This window comes from Entelurus aequoreus, linkage group LG12 (genome assembly GCF_033978785.1).
Source record: "Entelurus aequoreus isolate RoL-2023_Sb linkage group LG12, RoL_Eaeq_v1.1, whole genome shotgun sequence".
NCBI lineage: Eukaryota > Metazoa > Chordata > Actinopteri > Syngnathiformes > Syngnathidae > Entelurus > Entelurus aequoreus.
In genome coordinates this window covers 30,247,890-30,268,296 of record NC_084742.1, presented here as the reverse complement: position 1 = coordinate 30,268,296, position 20,407 = coordinate 30,247,890, and the positions used below count along the sequence as shown (strand labels likewise).

Sequence of the window (20,407 nt, the reverse complement as noted above, 5' to 3'; positions counted from 1 at the left end):
CAGAATATTAATAACAGAAAGAAACAACCCTTTTGTGTGAATGAGTGTAAATGGGGGAGGGAGGTTTTTTGGGTTGGTGCACTAGTTGTAAGTGTATCTTGTGTTTTTTATGTTGATTTAATAAAAAAAAACAAAAAACGATACCGATAAAAAAAAAAAAGGATACCGATAATTTCTGATATTACATTTTAAATGTCCGATATTATCGGACATCTCTACATATTACCCAATATGAAATTGCCTCCAGTCTTCTGTAGTTGACGTCAGCATGCTGATGCAGGTGTTGTACCGAAATCTGATACCCATCGGAATTTGTAACTCCAGGGGGCGATGTTCCCATGGCGTTTGTTTGATGGTTAAACGGCAAGCCCAAAGAGGAGGAGAAGAAGAGCGCTTGCGTAAATGGCGTAAACTATCCTTTATGTGTAATTTATTAATGCTGAAATTCTGACAACTGACGTTTCAGCATCAAGGATAGTTTACGCCATTTACGCAAGCATTCTTCTTCTCCTCCTCCTTGGGCTTGCCGTTTAACCATCAAACAAACGCCATGGGAACATCGCTCCCTGGAGTTACAAATTCCGATGGTTAACAGATTTCGGTACAACACAGGCCTGCTTATATTTTGGAGATAAAAGTGGGCGTTCACGTTTCACATTTCACAACTGACTCAAACCGGTCTGCCGTCCGAACCCTAAGTTTATTTGCAACATTAAAAAAAATCCTGGTATTCCACTATTTCTTTCAAAAATTCCCTAATTGAATTAATATAATTTTTTCATATTTTAACCGATTTAAACCACTGTGCCATCAAAACATTCAAACTGACAATTTTCCACACTGCATGGACTCCCACTTCTCAACTCTTCAGCATTCACACACAATTCCTAGAGATTCCCTTTCGTTAATGAATGATTTTCTTCATTTGTGCTTGTGTGTGTAGCAAAGCTGTATATCCGGCCGTTCATCCGACCGGTTATGCAAGAGCTGCTGCATGTGGTCAAAGAGACTGAAAACGACGATTTGACAAATGTCATTCAAAAGATGATCTGCGAGTACAATGAAGAAGTTGCAGCAATTGCTGTTGACATGACACAGAGCCTGGTGAGCAATAAAGATATACGCTGTATGGACACAATATGAAAACATCCTCCTGACCACAGTGAACATTTTTGTTTAGCAAACCAAACAAATGTCTACTGCAGAGGACACTGGTCCTAAGGAGGATCTACATCCAGGTGTGTTTAACCTTGTAGTGTACTTCACAGGCAGAGATCTTTGCCAGAGTCCTTCAGAGTGAGGAATATGAGGAGAATGAAGACAAGACTGTCATGGCCCTTGGTGTCCTTAGCACCATCGACACCATTCTTACAGTAATGGAGGATCACAAAGAGGTAAGTCAAGAAATACTGTACTCACATAAGTCTATCGCTGAAGCCAAGTTAGTATGAAAAAAAATCTATATCGTTTTACTAAAACTACACTGTGATATCTTCCTCCTCAGGTCACTCAACAGCTGGAGGGGATCTGTTTGCAGGTGATCGGTCTGGTGTTGCAGAAGCCAATCATAGGTATGGCAGGTGTGTGTGTGCATAGGCAGCCTTTTGGTAAACCCCCAGTTTCTCTTATTCAGACCTTTCCGTTTTTAGTTATTTTCTGACTTTTGAATATCTAAATACAGAATGTAAAAAAAATGGGCTGCTTTTTGTACCAGAGGTTTTTGAAACAATGTGAAATATACTAAATGATTGATACATTTTCTACACTAAATATATCGAAATATGATTTTTATTTTATTTTATTTCTGGAAGCTGAAGAACTAGAGATTTGTTTTTCAACATCTAAACCAGGCGTTAGAAATCTTTAAGCATCTTACTATTCGATTCAGAATCGATACTCGATTCAATACGATTCTCGTGATATATTATTTAGTAAATAAATGATAAGAAAACCATTCAAAACCGGTTACATTTTACAAAAGCTCTTCTTGGCTGCTGACGTACGACTTACACAAAAAGTGTTTGCCTAAAACACTTATTTTCAAAAACTTGTTGTTTTTATTTACAAAAATCACATAATGTTAATCAATCTAATAAAAGAAAATAGAGCAACTCCAACCCACTCCCAGCTTTACAATATACTTATGATAGAAATTTGAATTGAGAAGACGTACAAATACCATACTAAAAAAAGGAAAACAATTTTTTTTAGAAGCTACAGTTGCAATTATAATAACAATAATTATTATATCAGTAATAGTTGTTTAATGTTTTTAATCAAAATATTTATTCTTAATAAAAAGTAAGAACAAATCCTAAAATGTATTCTAAATAATAAAAGAAATGGATTCCTTGAAAATTATGAATCGATTTATAATTGGAATAGATAGAAAGGGCGATATGGATGTGAATTGATATTTTTGAGCACCCACACATTTTTGACTAGTGGGCCATTAAAAGCTTAACAGGATGTATTTTGCCTGAGAGCAAATTAAGCATTTTTTCCCCACTGCATTTGGTTTTTGCTGGCGCTGGTGGTCCAATCATGTGTAAGATTGTCCACTAAAAGAAGTGCACACACTTGCAGTGACATTCCCTTCATATTAATAAATAACTCTCACAGGATTATTGACTCCTTTTAAAACAAATTGCTTTGTTGTTTTTGGATAAAACAACATGACTGCAGCTGTGAGCATTTTGGGAAATCCTGCAGTTATATTTATAAGTTTGCTGTCATCCGCAGAGTTCTATGAGGAGATCCTGTCTCTGGCATTCGGACTTACATGCCAAACCATCTCCCCCCAGATGTGGCAGCTCCTGAGTGTCTTGTATGAAGTCTTTCAGCATGACTGCTTTGACTACTTCACTGGTTGGTCTAACTTTACTGTGGGAAAAAAATTATATGATCCCGTGCCGATTTGTATTTGCTGTTTACCGGTACTTCCTTTCATAAACATAATGATTTTTGTCTCACCATTTCTGTCCGATAATATCACCCGCACATGTTACTATATACATTCATATACAGTGACTTACATTTGGATGTAAACAATAACAGAAAGAACAACATTCTCTGTGGATGTGAACAGTTACAGGGAGAGCGAGTAAGCGTAAGCCTGGTACATATTTAAGTAGGAAATACAATTCCGGCAGGAATTGTGTGTGAATGCCCAATGCTGGAGCTGAACTGAAATGCAGAAGGAATGAAGAGTATTGTAATAATTTGTTTGAATGTACAGTAAGAATGGTTTGAATATTGAAGAATACTTGTTTAAATGCGAGAGCAATGTATATGAAAAGGTGGAAACAGTTAAACTGTGATATGGTTTGAATGTAGAAATACTGTGATTGTAGTAAAAATTTTAATGTTGAAGATAGGAAACTGTACTGCAGCGTACTATGAATTTACAAATGAAAAATGTATGTCATAATAGTTGGAATTAAACTATGAGACATACTGCAAAATTAGGCAAGGAAGTATGCATCCCAGAATGAACTTACTAAATTAACCCTCGTGGGTCAGTCCATGCTTTCAGGAATTGGAACTAGGTCCTCCTGCTTGACAGTCGATCATATTAACCTCTGTACTAAACAGCAAGGCTTTCAAAACAGTTTGCCGCTTTAGTTAAAAAAAGACGTGTGCGACAGGACTGTCTTTTGGCTAATTACGGGTATAAATCAATATTTTTTCATTTATATGACTCATAGACGTAAACGTTTTTTAGAGAAAGATCTGTTTTTTTGGTCCCATCCGGGGTTTGAACGCACATCAGTGGGAGGAAAGGCAAGTGTGTTATCCTCTCAGCAAAACTGCCTTATCTGTCAAATTCATGTCCAACTTTAAATGTTAAAGGGAGAAATTCAGCAAAAGTATTGCTTTTTTGCTAATTTCAGACTAAATTAATGTTTTTATACTACAACAAATTTATTTTTTGATTGTGTGAAATATCTACTTGGAGTCAAGGTTATTTTTAGGCGGGGAAAAAATGGTAACCGTAAGTGAGAATGGTGGGATGAGTGCCAATTAAATTGTCCAATATTTCGGAAAAACATAAATACTGTAAAAATTGGGAATTTTTTAGGTTAAAATAAACGGCAAGTTGTATTGTCTTAGTCAAGACGATTTTTTAATGGTGTAATAGTAATTGGAAAAATGTGGGAGGAGTGGTCGAAAGAAAAAAGGGTAAAAAACATGAAAGTTATGACTTACTCTAAAACCGGTAATATTGGGGAATGTTTTTGAATAAGGACGCATGTCCTGAATGCGCTGAACGTTTTGACACTTGAACAGGATCAATCGGATGAATGGTTTGGGAGTTAGAGGTGGACGAAAAGCGCTAAAGAAGAACAATATGGATGAATTTTGGTGTAGATACTGTAGAATAACACAACAAGGACGTGCAATAAGCTTTGCCAAAAAGTTAGGTTGGCGGACACGGAAGCTGGACTTCTCTTCACTATTCTTATTTTATATTTTGCAAAGAACCAGCGTAGTTTACAGTAGATACTGTATCTGGTTTTGGTCTATGTATTTTGTCTGGGTTATAGGAGGGCTCTGCTGATTTTAAGGACCTTCTGCAAATATATAAGTCTGAGTCAAGTGTTTTTGACTGAACTGACGGGCCACCGGTTAAATAGCCCAAATGATGAAAAAGAGAGGACCTAAAACAGAACACTACTAGTACAACTGAAGAAGTTAAACAAATGACTACTGACTGCATCTGAAGGAAAACAAATGTGTAACTGCTAAAAAGGAGAGGACTTAAAGGGGTGTCGATGTAAATCACATCTCTGGACCTTAGTGTTCCATGTTTGTTAGCAAGGTTAAAATGTCACTGCAAGGATCTGCGAATGCGTTTACACTGGTCCAAGTTTCTCAATAAAATAGCACTCTAGTGTTTTTAGGAATTTGCTGCAAAAAATGTCTCCAAAGTTTAACCTAAACTCGGGGGCCGGTATGGCGTCATTCCTCGGCCGGATTTTCCCCTCAGTTAAATAGCTCTGGCAGAGGGTGTGAATCAGGAAAATGTTTCCACAGAGGGACTATAAGTAAAAAAAAATAAAATAAATAAAAGCAAAGAAAATCTGTGAATGTTGCCAAGTAACGACTTCGAAAAAGAAACCTCAGGATTTGGGGAATACATCTTATATACAGAGAGAGCGGATTAAAATTCCTCTTGAAGTGTGTGCAAAACTGGCTCTAAGATTTGATGGAAATATTCTTGTTGGCCAGAACAGATGTTCATGACATTTCTTGGCAACAGGCACTAGTTTTTCTAATCAGACGACATTTCAGTAAATAGATGGAATATTTTACATAAACATGTTTAGACTATTGTCTGACAACTGTGACGCGTCACCGATTAGCTGTTCTTATATGCAAGGCCAACCAGGTAGGCCATTTAGATCTACCTGGTTCCCACCTGCACATGAGAACATCCCACAGCACACAAACTATCAGTAGTGAGGACACTATGAATGTGCCAACATCATAACAGAGGGTGGAGAAACACATTAAGAAACTGACACTATCCAACCTGGAGCATCAAAAAAGGGGAACACCACCTGGTCCAAATCTCCCCAAACTTGTCCCCATCGTTTGTGCTACATTTTTGCTGTTAGTTTTTTAAAATTTATTTAGCATTTTCTGGTTTTTATCGTATTAACGTTTATTATTATATTTATTATTTATTATTCATAACCAGCCCTCCAACCATGTCAAAATCTCCCCAATCCAGTCCCAATTGTTTGTGGTGGTATTAACCTTTTATTATTCACATCCACAGTGATCATAATTTGTTAACTTAAAAACTACAATAGTTAGACCAAAACAATCTTGCAACACAAACGTAGCACAAACGATTGTGACATGTTTGGGGAGATTTTGACATGGTTGGAGGGATAGTTATGAATAATACCACATTTATAACAATGAAACCTTAATAACTTAAAAAACAAAATGGCACAAACAAAAATGTTTGCAGTACAAATGTTGCCCAAACGAAGGGGACAAGTTTGGGGAGAATTTGACATAGTTGAGGGTCTAGTTATGATTAATAATGATTAATGATTATGTTATTAACATAAAACGTTAACTTAAAAACTATAACAGACAAAACAATTTTTTAGCACAAAGATTTGGGGAGGTTTTGACAAGGTAGGGGGGCATTTAAACCTCACACAAAAAGGGGCTGGGGAGGTCTGACAGGTCTACCTGGTTGGCCAGGCCTATAAGAACAGCTGAGAGGCAACACGTCACAGTGGTCAGGTGACCCTTCTGAGGAAGACTGCAAACAACAGTCGAAAACATGCCGAGGTAAAATTACTCCATCAGTTTTATCGAAATCGTTTTGGACTAGAAGAAACTGAAAATGCTTTTTAGCATTCACACAATTAACAAGAAGACAAATAATCTTTTTGAGACAGACACTAAGGGTTACGACTCACAGGTTTCAGCTCCTTCTAAAGATTTGCTATGGGACTAATTAAGGCCACTGCATGATCTTGATGTTCTTGAGCCCCTTCTTTGTAGCCTTGGTGGTATGTTTTGTGTAATTAAACTTAACCATTTTGTGGGGGTTAGAATTCTCCCAAACACTAATCAAATAGATGAATTAGCCTTCTGTGATCTGTGATGTAAAATTTGTGTTACAGACATGTTGCCACTTTTGCACAACTATGTGACCGTGGACACTGATGTCTTCCTGTCCAACCCCAAGCACGTGGAGATCATCTACAGCATGTGCAAAAAGGTCATTATTCCTGTGGGAATTCAAGCTTTGCTGCTTAGTCCTGACTCATTGCCAACATTTTTTTCCAAATCTGTCCTATAGGTGCTGATTACAGATTCAGGTGAGGATGCAGAATGTCACGCTGCCAAACTATTGGAGGTCATCATCCTGCAGTGCAAAGGCAGGGGAATTGATCAGGTCAGAATCAGAGCCTGCTTTACAAATAATCATTTATACTTTATCGATAAACTGTGCTGAAAATGTCAGTTATCAAAATTTATTTTCTACTTTTTTACCGTTGTTTTATTGTTTAGGAAGGAGAGACAGGCTTATTGGGAGCCCACTACGCTGCTCAGTTATCATGGTGTATTTTATAGGAGCAAATCCTTAGATTACACAATTGCCTATCCATTTGATTATTATTTTTTTACATACAAATTGATGGATAACTAATACAGTGTAGATACATTTTGTTGCATGATTACATTAAAGTTTAAAACATGCAATTTCAAGCACCACATACATTTTTTTCAGTCAAAATGGAAAGAATGAATACATTTTATAAGAAAGATTAAGTACTTTATTGACGCATTTTATTTTTAAGGTTTTCGTAGGCCTTATAAAATAATGTGGTGAGCCAGATCTGGCCCCCGGGCCTTGAATTTGTCACCTATGTTTCAAACGTTCAAAGATATGATAAGCTGAAGATGAAGGCTGCAGAAACAAGGTAGCCGAAACTTTTCAGGTACAAAACTTTACCTTACTGGCCTATATAAATCAACCATTTATAAAAAAAAGTTCAAAGATACCATCTTGACCCTTGATGACGCTTGCAGCATTTTAGCGACTTGGCCATAATTTTTTAAATTTTTTGAACTAGGTCAACATTTCACTATCCTTTACTGTAATGCACTGCCATCATAAGAGTATGCCTCCCGATTCAGAGACTTAATGAAGTGAAAAAAGTTAACGAGTAAAAATGAACTTGTCCTTAGTGTAGCAATTGGTGACTATGCATTTTTCCGCCACTTGCGCTAGTGTTGCTAACTTGGCAACTTTTTTGTAAATCTAGCGACTTTCCAAACCCTCTTAGTGATTTTTCTTTTTCCTCAAAAGCAACTTTTTTGCATGATCTGGACTGATAAAAGCACGTATAACTATGCAGATAATGTCTTAACGAGCATTTGGTGCTTCCGTAAGTCAGGTTGATAGTAGCCTCACGCCGCTTTGACCTTTTCTCCAGGATGCACCGTTTTGTGGGTGGTCTTATTTATGTGATTTCACTTGGACTGTGGCTTCCCCCCGTCACCCATGTTAGTTTTTAGCGCTTCTATATGGAGTCCCCTGACCAATATAAGGTAGAACTACGCATTACTTTGTATTTGAAATGGCAACAGCATGTATGAGCCAGTCTGCCCCACAACAACAGGATAGAGATTTTATTGACTTCAGTGCGCAAAGCACTTTGGGCAATCCTCTACCATATATAGATAACCCGCTGATGTCACACCTGGTGCTATTTATTAACAGCTCGTCTGGAGGATGTACTGTTACACCCAATGTGACCCTGTGTCCTATATTGGGATTCACAGCTAAACTCCTAATTACATCACGTTGTCTAAGGAACGGGAATTGTTGGATGAGGAATTGAATGTAACAAAATGTGTAACTGTAAATACAAATAATACAATCAGTCGCCAATCAAAATCATATTTTGCTTAGCAGAGCAATGTATGACATACACACATCAACACTAATTCAAATTAGACCATCTTGTGTTATACTTTAAATTTAATGTACTTGTTTAAACTGTCATAATAATCACAAATACAGAATCTAACACTCATGTACAAAATAAACTTACTTATATTGCCACTCAAAGGGTTTGGAAACAATAGTTTGGATAGACAATCCTGCTCAACCAGCTCTTGACACAGCACAATGGAGCATTTCCCAATATGTCACTTCCTGTTGCTGCTTATTGACTGAACACTAACACATGTGAATACTATGACCCCAATTAGCATTTTCTTTCTCATCGATGTACACTCAGCACCCCATCTTGACAGAAAAAAACCGAAATGTAGAAATGTTTTTGCAAAATTATTGAAAAAATAAAAATGTAAACATCACATGGTCATAACTAGTATTTAGAGCACTAGAAGCAATAAAAGCACATTTTTAAGCAAGTACAGTCATGAGTCTTCTTGGGAATGATGCAACAAGTTTTACACACCTGGATTTGGGGATCATCTGCAATTCTTCCTTGCAGATCCTCTCCAGTTCTGTCAAGTTGGATGGTAAATGTTGGTGGACAGCCATTTTCAGGTCTTTCCAGAGATGCTTAATTGGGATTAGGTCAGGGCTCCTGCTGGGTCTGTCAGAAATGGTCACAGAGTTGTTCTGAAGCCACTCCTTTGTTATTTTAGCCGTGTGCTTAGGATCATTGTCTTGTTGGAAGGTGAACCTTCGGCCCAGTCTGAGGTCATGAGGTGTTTTGATTGGGTCATATAAGTGAATGTTGCGCTGTGTGCACGTCAAAGCAAACTGAAGGCGCTGACCTGGCCCGTGGGCCTTAGTTTAAACAGCCCTGTTTTAGATGATAAATCATGCCTCTCACCTGGATAGTAGAAGGATGTGGCCATAAACCGAGAAAATTGTCAACTTTGACATTCAACTTAGACCTAGAGATTGCGAGAAAGACACAAATTAAACGCTCGTTGGCGGCCAGCTTTTTTTTTGTTGATGAATTTTTCATCCAAACAGAAAAATATAAACATTCCATCAGTTGGCATCCTAGTGAGAGCAGATATTGTAAAGTAAGTCATTGTTTTATAATGTTTGTACTTTGTGGTTTGTATTTCTTGTTCAGCACTTAGCAATACTGCTACATGATGCTTGTTTCACTGAAGCTGGATCTGTTTAGCTCAGTCTCTATATATTCAGGCTCAAAAATATAAGGTTCATCATTTATCCCGAAGTATTCTTTGATGGCTCTCATAAGGATTGTGAATGTCAGGCAAAATTCCTAAAAACATGCAGTTCCCTTTTAAAATGGGGTTACACGTGCTATCATTTTTGTCCAAGCATTTTTTGATTGTTTTAGACTATGGTTTTTTACTTTTGTCACCGTCAAGCTATTTCTGCGACCAATACATTTGTCCACCTGTGTATTTAAAAAAAAAAAAAGTTTACACAGATGTTTCTCTCTCAATTATAGTGCATTCCTCTGTTTTTGGAGACAGTCCTGGAGCGTTTGATGCGAGGCGTCAAATCCAACGAGCTAAGGATCATGTGCTTGGAGGTAGCTATTGCTGCTCTTTACTACAACCCTGCGCTGCTCATGCACACTTTGGAGAACACACACTTCCCCCAAAACTCGCAGCCCATCACCGCCCACTTCATCAACCAGTGGATGAACGACACAGAATTCTTCATCGGGTGAGACATAGACAGTTTTTATCTGATTACCGTTATTAAACCACTTCTTTTCTTTTATGATACGACAAATATACAACATTTAAAAAAAAATTGCTTTGGTTTGAACAAATAAAATGCTTCAAGTAAAATAAATGCAAGTGGACCTTTAAAAACTATCTTAAATTACTACATCAGATCACCAGGCATTAATACATCAATACAATGAAGATGTTTAAGGCGTTGTTGGGTCCTTTGAAAGGCACTATATAAATGCATGTTATTATAACATGATATTCATTCATTTATTTTTTACTGTTTCTCCTGTTCAGGGTCACAGTGACACGGTGTCACAGGTGAGCTCTGCCAACAGACTATTCTCTGCTCCTATCACATGTGGAGCAATCGCATAAGTTAAACCACAAGCATAAGTTCTTAACCTTTTTGACCTTGGGGCCTAACTTTTTCACTACAGAGGGGTCCTGGGCCTATATTCAAATAATAACTCTGAATTTGTAAACTCTTGATTTTATTCATAGTCAATAATCAGTATTGACTATGAGTAGTATTTGTAATCACTGTATGTGGAACTCTCTATGTATTATTCTAACTGATCTTTCTTTTTTGTAACATGCTAAGTGAGTAAGTGTACTTTTGTAGTTATTTCCCCATATTTCTGTACAATAACTCAGATATGTTAACACTGGCGAGCAGTACAGAATATGGAGTGATTTTTGGTACAAAACAGCCATCCATTTTCTACCGCTTGTCCCTTTCGGGGTCACTGGAGCCTATCCCAGCTGCATTCGAGTGGTAGGTGGGGTACCCCCTGGACAAGTCGCCACCTCATCACAGGGCCAACACAGATAGACAACATTCACACTCACATTCACACACTGGGGACAATTTAGTGTTGCCAATGAACCTATCCCCACGTGCATGTCACATATTTTGCTTTATTCATTATTGACGTATTTCTTGCCACTTTATGTTGTATATTTTTATGAGATTTCTAATGAACATGTTCATCAATTATTACACCCAAATTGGTTTTCTTTTACTCTTTCACTGTCTTGTCTATTTGTATTTGTGTTTGACTTTCTCTTCTAGCGCTACTTTTTTGTATTATTTTAGTTCTACTGAGATTCAAAGATAGTCGTTTTTTGTCAAACCATCTCTTTAATTTATCAATTTATTCTGTTATTATTTGTAATAGCTTCCGTGTATTCTCTCCTGAACAAAACACAGGCGTTGTGTCACATGATTACCTCGCGCAAGAGGCTGTAATCAGTGGCCCTCCAGTGTTGATGGTGAACCTTAACTTACCATTCTTGTTTTCTTTCATGATTGTTAGGGAAAGTGATGTAAAAGCACAGCAGGGCATTTTCACACGTCGAAAAACTAAAGAAGAAGTATTTCTGATTCTGAAGAAGAGCCCCAAACACATTGCATCAGCTCAAAGTTGGTAGCAGTCATGGCACCCACGTGAGTGCCTTTTGACAAATCATTGAGATTGCCTGAAAGCGAGTTGGGCATACTCTGGTTTGAGGTTCTCATTACTGCCACAAGTGGTGGAAAAGTGTATTACAATTGAGTACCTCAGTACGTGATTCAGACATTGAGGCTTCACCAAATTTTTTTTTTAAAACTTTTTTTTAAAGCATATTCTGCATTCTTTGGTCCAAAATGAATCATTTTCAAGAATAAACATGGCTAAATGAACTAAACATATCAATACTACAGACCAAACCAATTAAACCACGCTGTTTAGTATTGTAGCTTCTGATTGGCTCAGCCTCTGCAAGCATTAGTATATTTGATTTAAAGAGTGTAAAGGTGACTAATTAATTACTGTTATTTAATGTCTAGAAGGCTCTCATAATGCTGAAAAATTTATTTAAAATATTGTTTACAGGTTTTTAAGCTTTAGCTATGGTATTATATTTGATTTATAATTAGTGATTCCTACTTCATGGAAGTTAATTTATCGCTGTCATGTCCGGAACCAATTAACAGTGATTAAAAAATGGGTGACTGTAAGTGAAACCGCGGCGGAGCAATTGCAATACATTCAAATTGTATGTTTTTTTTACAAGAGTGCATATACAACAAATATATATAAAACAAGGCACTTAAAAAAAGTTGTTAGGAGCTTTCTGTGTAAGTGGATGAGAAAGCCATTGTCTTGTACCAGGATGAGTTCACACAGGTCATTTTAGTTCAAACAAAAAAAAAGATTTTTGTTAAAAAGGTAAAAATCATTGATTGTAGTCAATATGCGCTGTGCATAAATCAGTTTCTGTATTATTGATACATTTTTATTTGCTTATCATTCCCTTGGGATGCACTCACCAGACTCCATGACCGTAAGATGTGCATCATCGGCCTGACTGTCCTGATGGAGCTTCCGAGCCGACCGGCGGTGCTGGAAGGAGTCGCCAACCAGATTATTCCTTCTATATTGCTGCTCTTCTTGGGCCTCAAACACCTTTACACCTCTCGTCACGTCAATAAACCAGACCAGCTGGCACACAACAGGACTTTGGCAGAAGAGAAAAATGGTGAGAAGAATGAAAACACAAATAATTCTGAGAATGGCAACATTGCATTAGTGAGTTTTAATGTTGTGTGTGTGTGTGTATAGAGGAGATCCCCAGTGATGAAGATGAGGCGAATGAGAACAGCAACACGATGCAGCAACAGTCCAGTACGCCAATGGGCCTGGAAGATGGGAATAATGACGAAGACTATTGGGACGATGACGATGACGATGATTCCTTTGAGGGAACACCTCTAGAAGAGTACAGCACGCCTATTGATTACGACAATGGAGAAGATGAATATCAGTTCTTTGCGTCTGCGCTGCTCAGTAAGTCAACATTTTTTCTGGTGAAACCTCAATGTGAGCTGAGAAAAACAGAATTGAACTGAAGTTCTGTCCAATGAGGATGTTCTCCAAGATACTACATTTTTACCCAGTACTAGTATATGAGAATACACATGTTGTGTAACATTGCACTATACTATTGACTGTTTCAGGGGTCCAGAGTAATGATGCCGCTTGGTACCAGTGTTTGACAGCCCCCCTTAGTGATGACCAGAAGGCACAGCTGCAGGAGATCTACAACATCTCACAACAGAGGAGGAGCAATGCCGCCAAAGGCCAGTGGTAAGGAGCAAGGCGAGGGTGTTAGTGATCATCAGTTACCAATGCTTTGATTACGGTAGTCATCGTGATGGACTGCAGCTTGTAGTTTCTGTTTAGCAGCAAATAAACAAAATGGATTGACCATTCTCACAAGTATACTAATGTTTTTTCTTAGCTTCTCTTATATTAGCATGCTAACGTTTTATGCTAGCTTTTTTGCAACTTTCTATGCATACTCCAACAAATACTGCATTTTGGTATTTCATTTACCCAGTCAGGTGCTAGCTTTATAACGTTAGCATGCTAGTATGCTCACATTAGCATGCTAACTTTTTCTACTAATTTTACACTTTTTTCTCTAATTCCGCAGCCGTACATTTTAGAGTCATATGACTTGGTATGTGACACATGCTAACTGTTAGCATGTTAATGTTAGCATGCTAACATTAAAGGGCAAATTTTTTTTTTGCTAATTTGACACTTTTTTCCTCTAATTCCACAACCATTCACCTAAGGGTCATATAACTTGGAATGTGACACATGCTAACTGCTAGCATGCCAACATTAACATGCTAAGTTTTTTATATGTTCACTTAGTTTACACTAGAGAAGCTCCTGGTGTATTTAGTTAGTTTAACCATTTTGTTTTCCAATGTGAAAGAGCAGTGAATTAATTAATATACTTAAAATTCATTCTGGACCTCTTGATTTTACTTTGTTGTATTTTTTGTCCGTATGGATGTGAAATTGTCTTAAATTATTTTGTAGATGGTCTTAAAAAAATATATTGAATTTGACATGTTGAAACCTGCAGAGACCCTATCAATGGTTAAGACTGCTGCCTCTCACGCAGTACTACTAGGTTCAAATCCATAACTTGGAAGATCTAGTTTTTTTTGTTTCACCTCTATCATAGTTTAATGATTGCATTTGTATATGAGCAAAAATCACGTCTTGCTTGGACCCAGGATAGCTAATTTGTTAAAACTGCTGCCATTCACTCTGTATTACTGGGTTCAAATCCATAACTTGGAAGATCTAGTTTTTTGTTTCACCTATCATAGTTTAATGATTGCATTTGTATATGAGCGAATATCATGTGATGATGGGACTCAAGATAGCTAAATCAGGAACGTCGAAGGAGGACCGCCACTGCAAAAGGAGAACGTCGACCATGAGATACACCAGAGCAAAGAGGAGAGGTGTCTATCCTCCTCTACCGCCCCTCCCTCCATTCTGAATGCATGTGAAGATCCCTCCCCCACATCCCCCAAGCCATCCACGTCTCCATCTTTCTCCCTCCCTCAAGTAGACCTTTCTCCCCCCTTCTCCCCCTTGGAGTTCCGGGAGCTACCCCCACTCACGCCCCACCCTACTCAGATTTTTACCCCCCTAGATCATCGCTCACCTCCACCACCCCCTCCACGAAGGCGTGCTCCACAACCCCCCAGCCATACTTCACCTTTCTCACGCCAACCCCTTACACGCCCTCAACGTCCACCTTCAGTAGTTCGTCCCAGCTCTGACGCTGCTCACTCCCCCTCCCCCTTACGGCAAACCCCGCCTCGCCCTGACAGCAGTCCTGAATATTTCTGATACAGAAAAGGGTTCAGCAGTAGACCACATTATCAGCTGGGCCCAAGGTTGCCTACATCAAATCATGGCACCTTCTACATCCCTGTTGTGACTACCAAGAGAGTAAACATTGGGAAACTTAGCCACCCTGCTAACCTAAACAATCTCATTCCTATTATCTCCAAATCAAAGCCAACATCGAAGCCTGTCAATAACACCATCAGGATGGGTCTGCTCAATGTCAGGTCTCTGAATAGCAAATCATTTTTAGTCAATGATTTTATTAGCACTTCTAAACTTGACTTTATGTTTTTAACTGAAACATGGCTGGAACAAAATAACAGTGCAAGCATTCTGATCGAGACAGCACCCCCCAACTATAACTTCATTGATATATGTAGATCGGGGAAAAGAGGTGGAGGGGTTGCTGCTATATTTAAAAACATGTTTCAGGGGAAACAGATGTCACTCGGTGAGTTTACATCATTTGAATACCTGTGTGCTGTGTTGAAATGCTCTCCCAAAATTCTCTTGTTAATTATCTACAGGCCACCTAAATATTCTGCAAATTTTTTTGATGATTTTACTGAACTATTGTCTAGCATCTCCACTGACTTTGACTGCCTGGTTATAACTGGTGATTTTAATTTTCATATTGACGATTTAAATGACAAGGGCGCAAAAGAACTTTTTACTATTTTAGACACATTTGAACTGTCTCAACATGTGAAAGAGGCTACACATTATAAGGGACACACCCTGGACCTGATTATCACAAAAGGTCTCAATGTTTCTGATGTTCTTGTGATTGATCCTTCATTGTCTGATCATTTCTGTGTTTTCTTTAATATTTCTGTAATTCCGGACACACAAACAGAATCAAAGAATGTCAAAAAGCGGTACATAAATGAACATGCTAATGTCCTCTTTAAAAACGCCATCTCCTCACTACCACCTCTAAACCCATGTCATGCTGATGATCTTGTAAGCAACTTTAATTCCAAAATTGTGAATATCATAGATATCATTGCACCTGTTACAGTTAAAACGATTTCTGGCAAGCAAAAGGCACCCTGGAGAAAATCTGCTGCTGTAACAGCCCAGAGAAGAGAGTGCAGGAAGGCTGAACGAATCTGGCGGAATACAAAACTTCATATTCACCATGACATCTATAAAGAGAGCCTCCAGGCCTACAATTTAGTCTTAAAAAGTGCTAGAGAAACATTCTTCTCCAATATCATAAACAGCAACACAAATAAGGCCAAAACCCTATTCACAATCGTTGACAGACTGACTAAACCCCCAACACAAATACCAGCCGAACTCCATTCCACGCAGAAATGCAATGACTTTGCATTCTTTTATACTGATAAAATTGAAGGCATCAGACGCACCATCAATATCTCAAGTAAAAAAGTTGGATCACCACCCCATTTAGGCAAAAGTAACACAGCAATGATGGCAAGCTTTAATGCCATAGACTCTAAAACTCTAGTGGAAACGGTGACAGCTCTAAAGTCATCCACCTGCTGCCTTGATGTTTTACCTACCAACTTCTTTAAGAATGTTTTTGACTGCCTATCAACAGACATCTTGCAAATAGTTAATAATTCTATTAAATCGGGCAATTTCCCGAAGGCTTTCAAAACTGCAGTCATTAAACCTCTTCTAAAAAAGCAGAGCCTAGATGCCTCTGTTATCAACAACTACAGACCAATTTCAAATCTACCATTCATAAGTAAAATAATTGAGAAAGTTGTCCTCCAACAACTAAATCACTTCTTGGCTTCTACTGGCTGCCACAACAACTTCCAGTCAGGATTTCGACCTCTTCATAGCACAGAGACGGCCCTTCTTAAAGTTATAAATGACATCCGTCTAAACACAGACTCTGGCAAAACTTCAGTATTAATGCTTTTGGACCTCAGTGCTGCATTTGACACTGTCGACCACTCAATACTTTTGGACAGGTTGGAAAACTGGGTGGGGATCTCAGGCACAGTTTTAAGCTGGTTCAAGTCATATCTACAAGATAGGAACTATTTTGTTTCCATTGGTGACTTTGTATCAGAACCAACCAACGTAACGTGTGGAGTCCCCCAAGGTTCAATCTTGGGGCCGACTTTATTTAACATCTATATGCTCCCACTAGAACAAATCATGCAAAATAATAACATTGACCATCATTGCTATGCCGATGACACCCAAATCTATGTAGCGCTATCACCAAATGACTATCGCCCCATAGATCTTCTGTGCCAGTGCATTGAGCAAGTCAAACACTGGATGTGCCAAAACTTCCTACAACTAAATGAAGATAAAACTGAGATAATTGTTTTTGGTGCTAAAAAAGAAAGGTTTAAAGTCATCCAACACCTTCAATCACTGTCCCTGAAAACCTCAAATAAAGCCAGAAATCTTGGGGTTATTTTAGATTCTGATTTACATTTCGACAGTCACATCAAATCAGTAACAAAATCGGCCTACTATCACCTCAAAAATGTAAAAAGACTTAGAGGGCTCATGTCAGCTCAAGACTTAGAAAAACTTGTACATGCCTTTATTACCAGTAGGCTAGACTATTGTAATGGTCTCCTTGCAGGTCTTCCCAAAAAAACTGTCAGGCAGCTACAGCTTGTTCAGAACGCTGCTGCTAGAGTTCTAACAAAGACCAAAAAATGTGAGCACATTACACCAATTCTTAAATCCTTACATTGGCTCCCTGTACATCAGAGAATAGATTTCAAAATCCTCCTGCTCACATATAAATCACTACATGGTCTAGGGCCCAAGTATATCACTGATATGCTCCCACTATATACGCCCTCTAGATCACTAAGATCTTCTGAGACCAATCTGTTAGCGGTTCCAAGAGTAAACTCAAATCAAGGGAGATCATCATTCAGTCACTATGCAACAAATAGCTGGAATAAACTTCCTGAAGATGTCAGACTCTCCCCAACTCTCACTACTTTTAAAACTAGACTGAAGACTTTTATGTTCACCTTAGCTTTCAGCTAAATCTTTTAATCTTTTAACTTTTAACGTCTGCACTGTTTTTATTTTTATTGTCTGCATTTTAATTTTGCTTTTATTTTCTTTCATTTCACTTTGTTGTCTGTGAAGCACTTTGAGTCTGCCTTGTGTATGAAAAGCGCTATACAAATAAAGTTGCCTTGCCTTGCCTTGCCTAAATTGTTAAGACTGCTGCCTCTCACTCTCTATTACTGGGTTCAAATCCGTAACTTGGAAGATGTAGTTTTTTGTTTCATCCATCATAGTTTAATGATTGCATTTGTATATGAGCGAAAATCAGGTCTTGATGGCCCTCAGGGTAGCTCAATTGTTAAGACTGCTGCCTCTCAGCCTGTATTACAGGGTTCAAATCCATAACTTGGAAGATCTTGTTTTTGTTTCACTTCTATCATTGTTTAATGATTGCATTTGTATATGAGCGAAAATCATGTCTTGAAGGGACCCGGGATAGCTCAATGGTCAACACTGTGGGCTCCCAATACAGGAGTACTGGGTTTGAATCCCAATTGGTTTGATTAGTAACTTATGTTCTAAATTTTGTACCACCTCAATCGTAGTTTACTGTGACAGATGTCACGATTACATTAGTGAATGAGCCAGAATACACACACAAGAATACTCAGGATAGCTCAATGGTTAAGACTGCTGCCTCTCAGTCAGTAAAACTGGGTTCAAATCCATAACTTGGAATAACCTATCATAGTTTAATGATTGTATTTGTATATGAGCGAAAATCATGTGCTGATGGAACTCGGGATAACTCAATTGTTAAGACTGCTGCCTTTCACTCTGTATTAGTGGGTTCAAATCCATAACTTGGAAGATTTTGTTTTTTGTTTCGCCTCGATCATAGATCACTGATAACATTGGTATATGTGCAAAAACCAAGCCTTAACGGGACCCAGGATAGCTCAATGGTCAACACTGTGGCTACTAGTACAGGGGTGCTGAGTTCAAACCCCATACAGGGAATCAGTCATTTGGTTGTATGGCGTCAAAACGACATACATTGTGGGGTGTTTTTTCTCCCCCACACAGAGTAATGTTATGTGCTAGTTGTTTGAGTAACATAGTTGAAAAATTAAGTAAACACTAAAGATAATAATAATCAAAAATAAATTGTCAAATAGTCAATGATGACACCTCAGGGGTTACCTGTGAGTGTGAGTGTGTGAGTGTAATTCCTGAGGTGGGTGGGAATAGGAGTATAAAGTTAATAATAAAGAGCGTTGACCAATGAGCTCTTCTGGGTACAATTAAAATAAAATAGGTTAATTGTAATTGGATAAAAAAAAGTTTATTAAATAATTGTTTTAACACTACATGGGAGAGGTGACACAGTCACAATATATGTCACCTTGAAGCCTTCAGCCAGTTTTGTAAATTACATGTCAACCTGACCGGGATTCAAACCCAGCACCCTTCAATCTGAGTCAACAGTCTTAACCACTGGGTCTTGTGGAGAGAAGATTTTTTTTCATACACAAATGTAATCGAGGTAAATGTAACCTATAAAAAGTACCAAATTTGGTACCATCCCTAAATGCAACATAGAATGTTGTTCAAAATAAACTATACCTTCACTGTGCTGTGCTGAGAAAAAAAATGTTTTTTAAAATTAAATCAACATAAAAAAACACAATATATACATTATATATCAATATAGATCAATACAGTCTGCAGGGATACAGTCCGTAAGCACACATGATTGTATTTCTTAATGACCAAAAAAAAATAAAAATAAAAATACCATACCCCCCCAGCCCCCCGGTCCGTGGGACAAATTTTAAAGCGTTGACCGGTCCGCAGCTACAAAAAGGTTGGGGACCACTGTTTTAGAGAATGTAAGGAAAATGTTTACTGTCGATTAGAGAAAATTAAAAATAATTACAAAATTTCTTGACTCTTACAATCAACAATTGAAGATGTGTTGTTATCTAATACTGGGAAAAGAACAGTTCTAAAACATCATGAACATGGAACCAATATGAATAACATCCATGTGTATGTGTGTGCTTTTTTGAAAATGTTTTAGAGCTGCAGCACTGTAAGTTCCTCAGAATTAGGAAGCTGGTCTGACTGATCAATCTGATTGCATCCGAATTTCACCTTCGACCCATGGGATGTCATCTGGGATGTGGTGCGATCACTGCTGGAACATCCACAAGGACAGACTGTGCGTGGCTGCGTATTCATTTTTGTTGTAATATACTGTATGTTATTCAAACATTTCAAAAAATGTAATTTTACAGTGCAGTTCATTAACTGTGTGAGTGTTCTTCAAGAATTTAACTTGTGCAATGAATAACGTGTTTGCATGATCTGTATTATAATAATCTGTCATTGTTGCTGTAGCAAAGCATTTCTTGTTATCTCATGAAGTTTGTAAACGACACACTGGCATACTGTACTCAAATCAAAGCAGTGTTTTGACTTTGTAGCTGTGCCTGGAATATTTTCTTTTGTTTACTGAAAATGATAAAAGTTGCTCTAAGATTTCA

The 20,407-nt window shown here is 38.0% G+C and overlaps 1 protein-coding gene across 3 annotated transcripts in view; it reads left to right on the top strand.

Annotated features, from left to right (window-relative positions):
• ipo8 (importin 8) overlaps positions 1-20,407 on the top strand; it is a 54,164-nt gene extending 33,757 nt beyond the window's left edge. For 2 of the 3 annotated variants that reach the window (XM_062065609.1, XM_062065611.1), the window contains exons 15-25: positions 944-1,104; positions 1,269-1,394; positions 1,505-1,580; positions 2,743-2,868; positions 6,654-6,751; positions 6,833-6,928; positions 9,951-10,171; positions 12,503-12,708; positions 12,792-13,016; positions 13,187-13,316; positions 19,942-20,407. In XM_062065609.1, the coding sequence (XP_061921593.1) occupies positions 944-1,104; positions 1,269-1,394; positions 1,505-1,580; positions 2,743-2,868; positions 6,654-6,751; positions 6,833-6,928; positions 9,951-10,171; positions 12,503-12,708; positions 12,792-13,016; positions 13,187-13,316; position 19,942 (1,466 nt within the window). In that variant the 3' untranslated portion in view covers positions 19,943-20,407. The remainder of the gene's footprint in view (positions 1-943; positions 1,105-1,268; positions 1,395-1,504; positions 1,581-2,742; positions 2,869-6,653; positions 6,752-6,832; positions 6,929-9,950; positions 10,172-12,502; positions 12,709-12,791; positions 13,017-13,186; positions 13,317-19,941) is intronic. The other variant, XM_062065610.1, reaches the window with a different exon arrangement.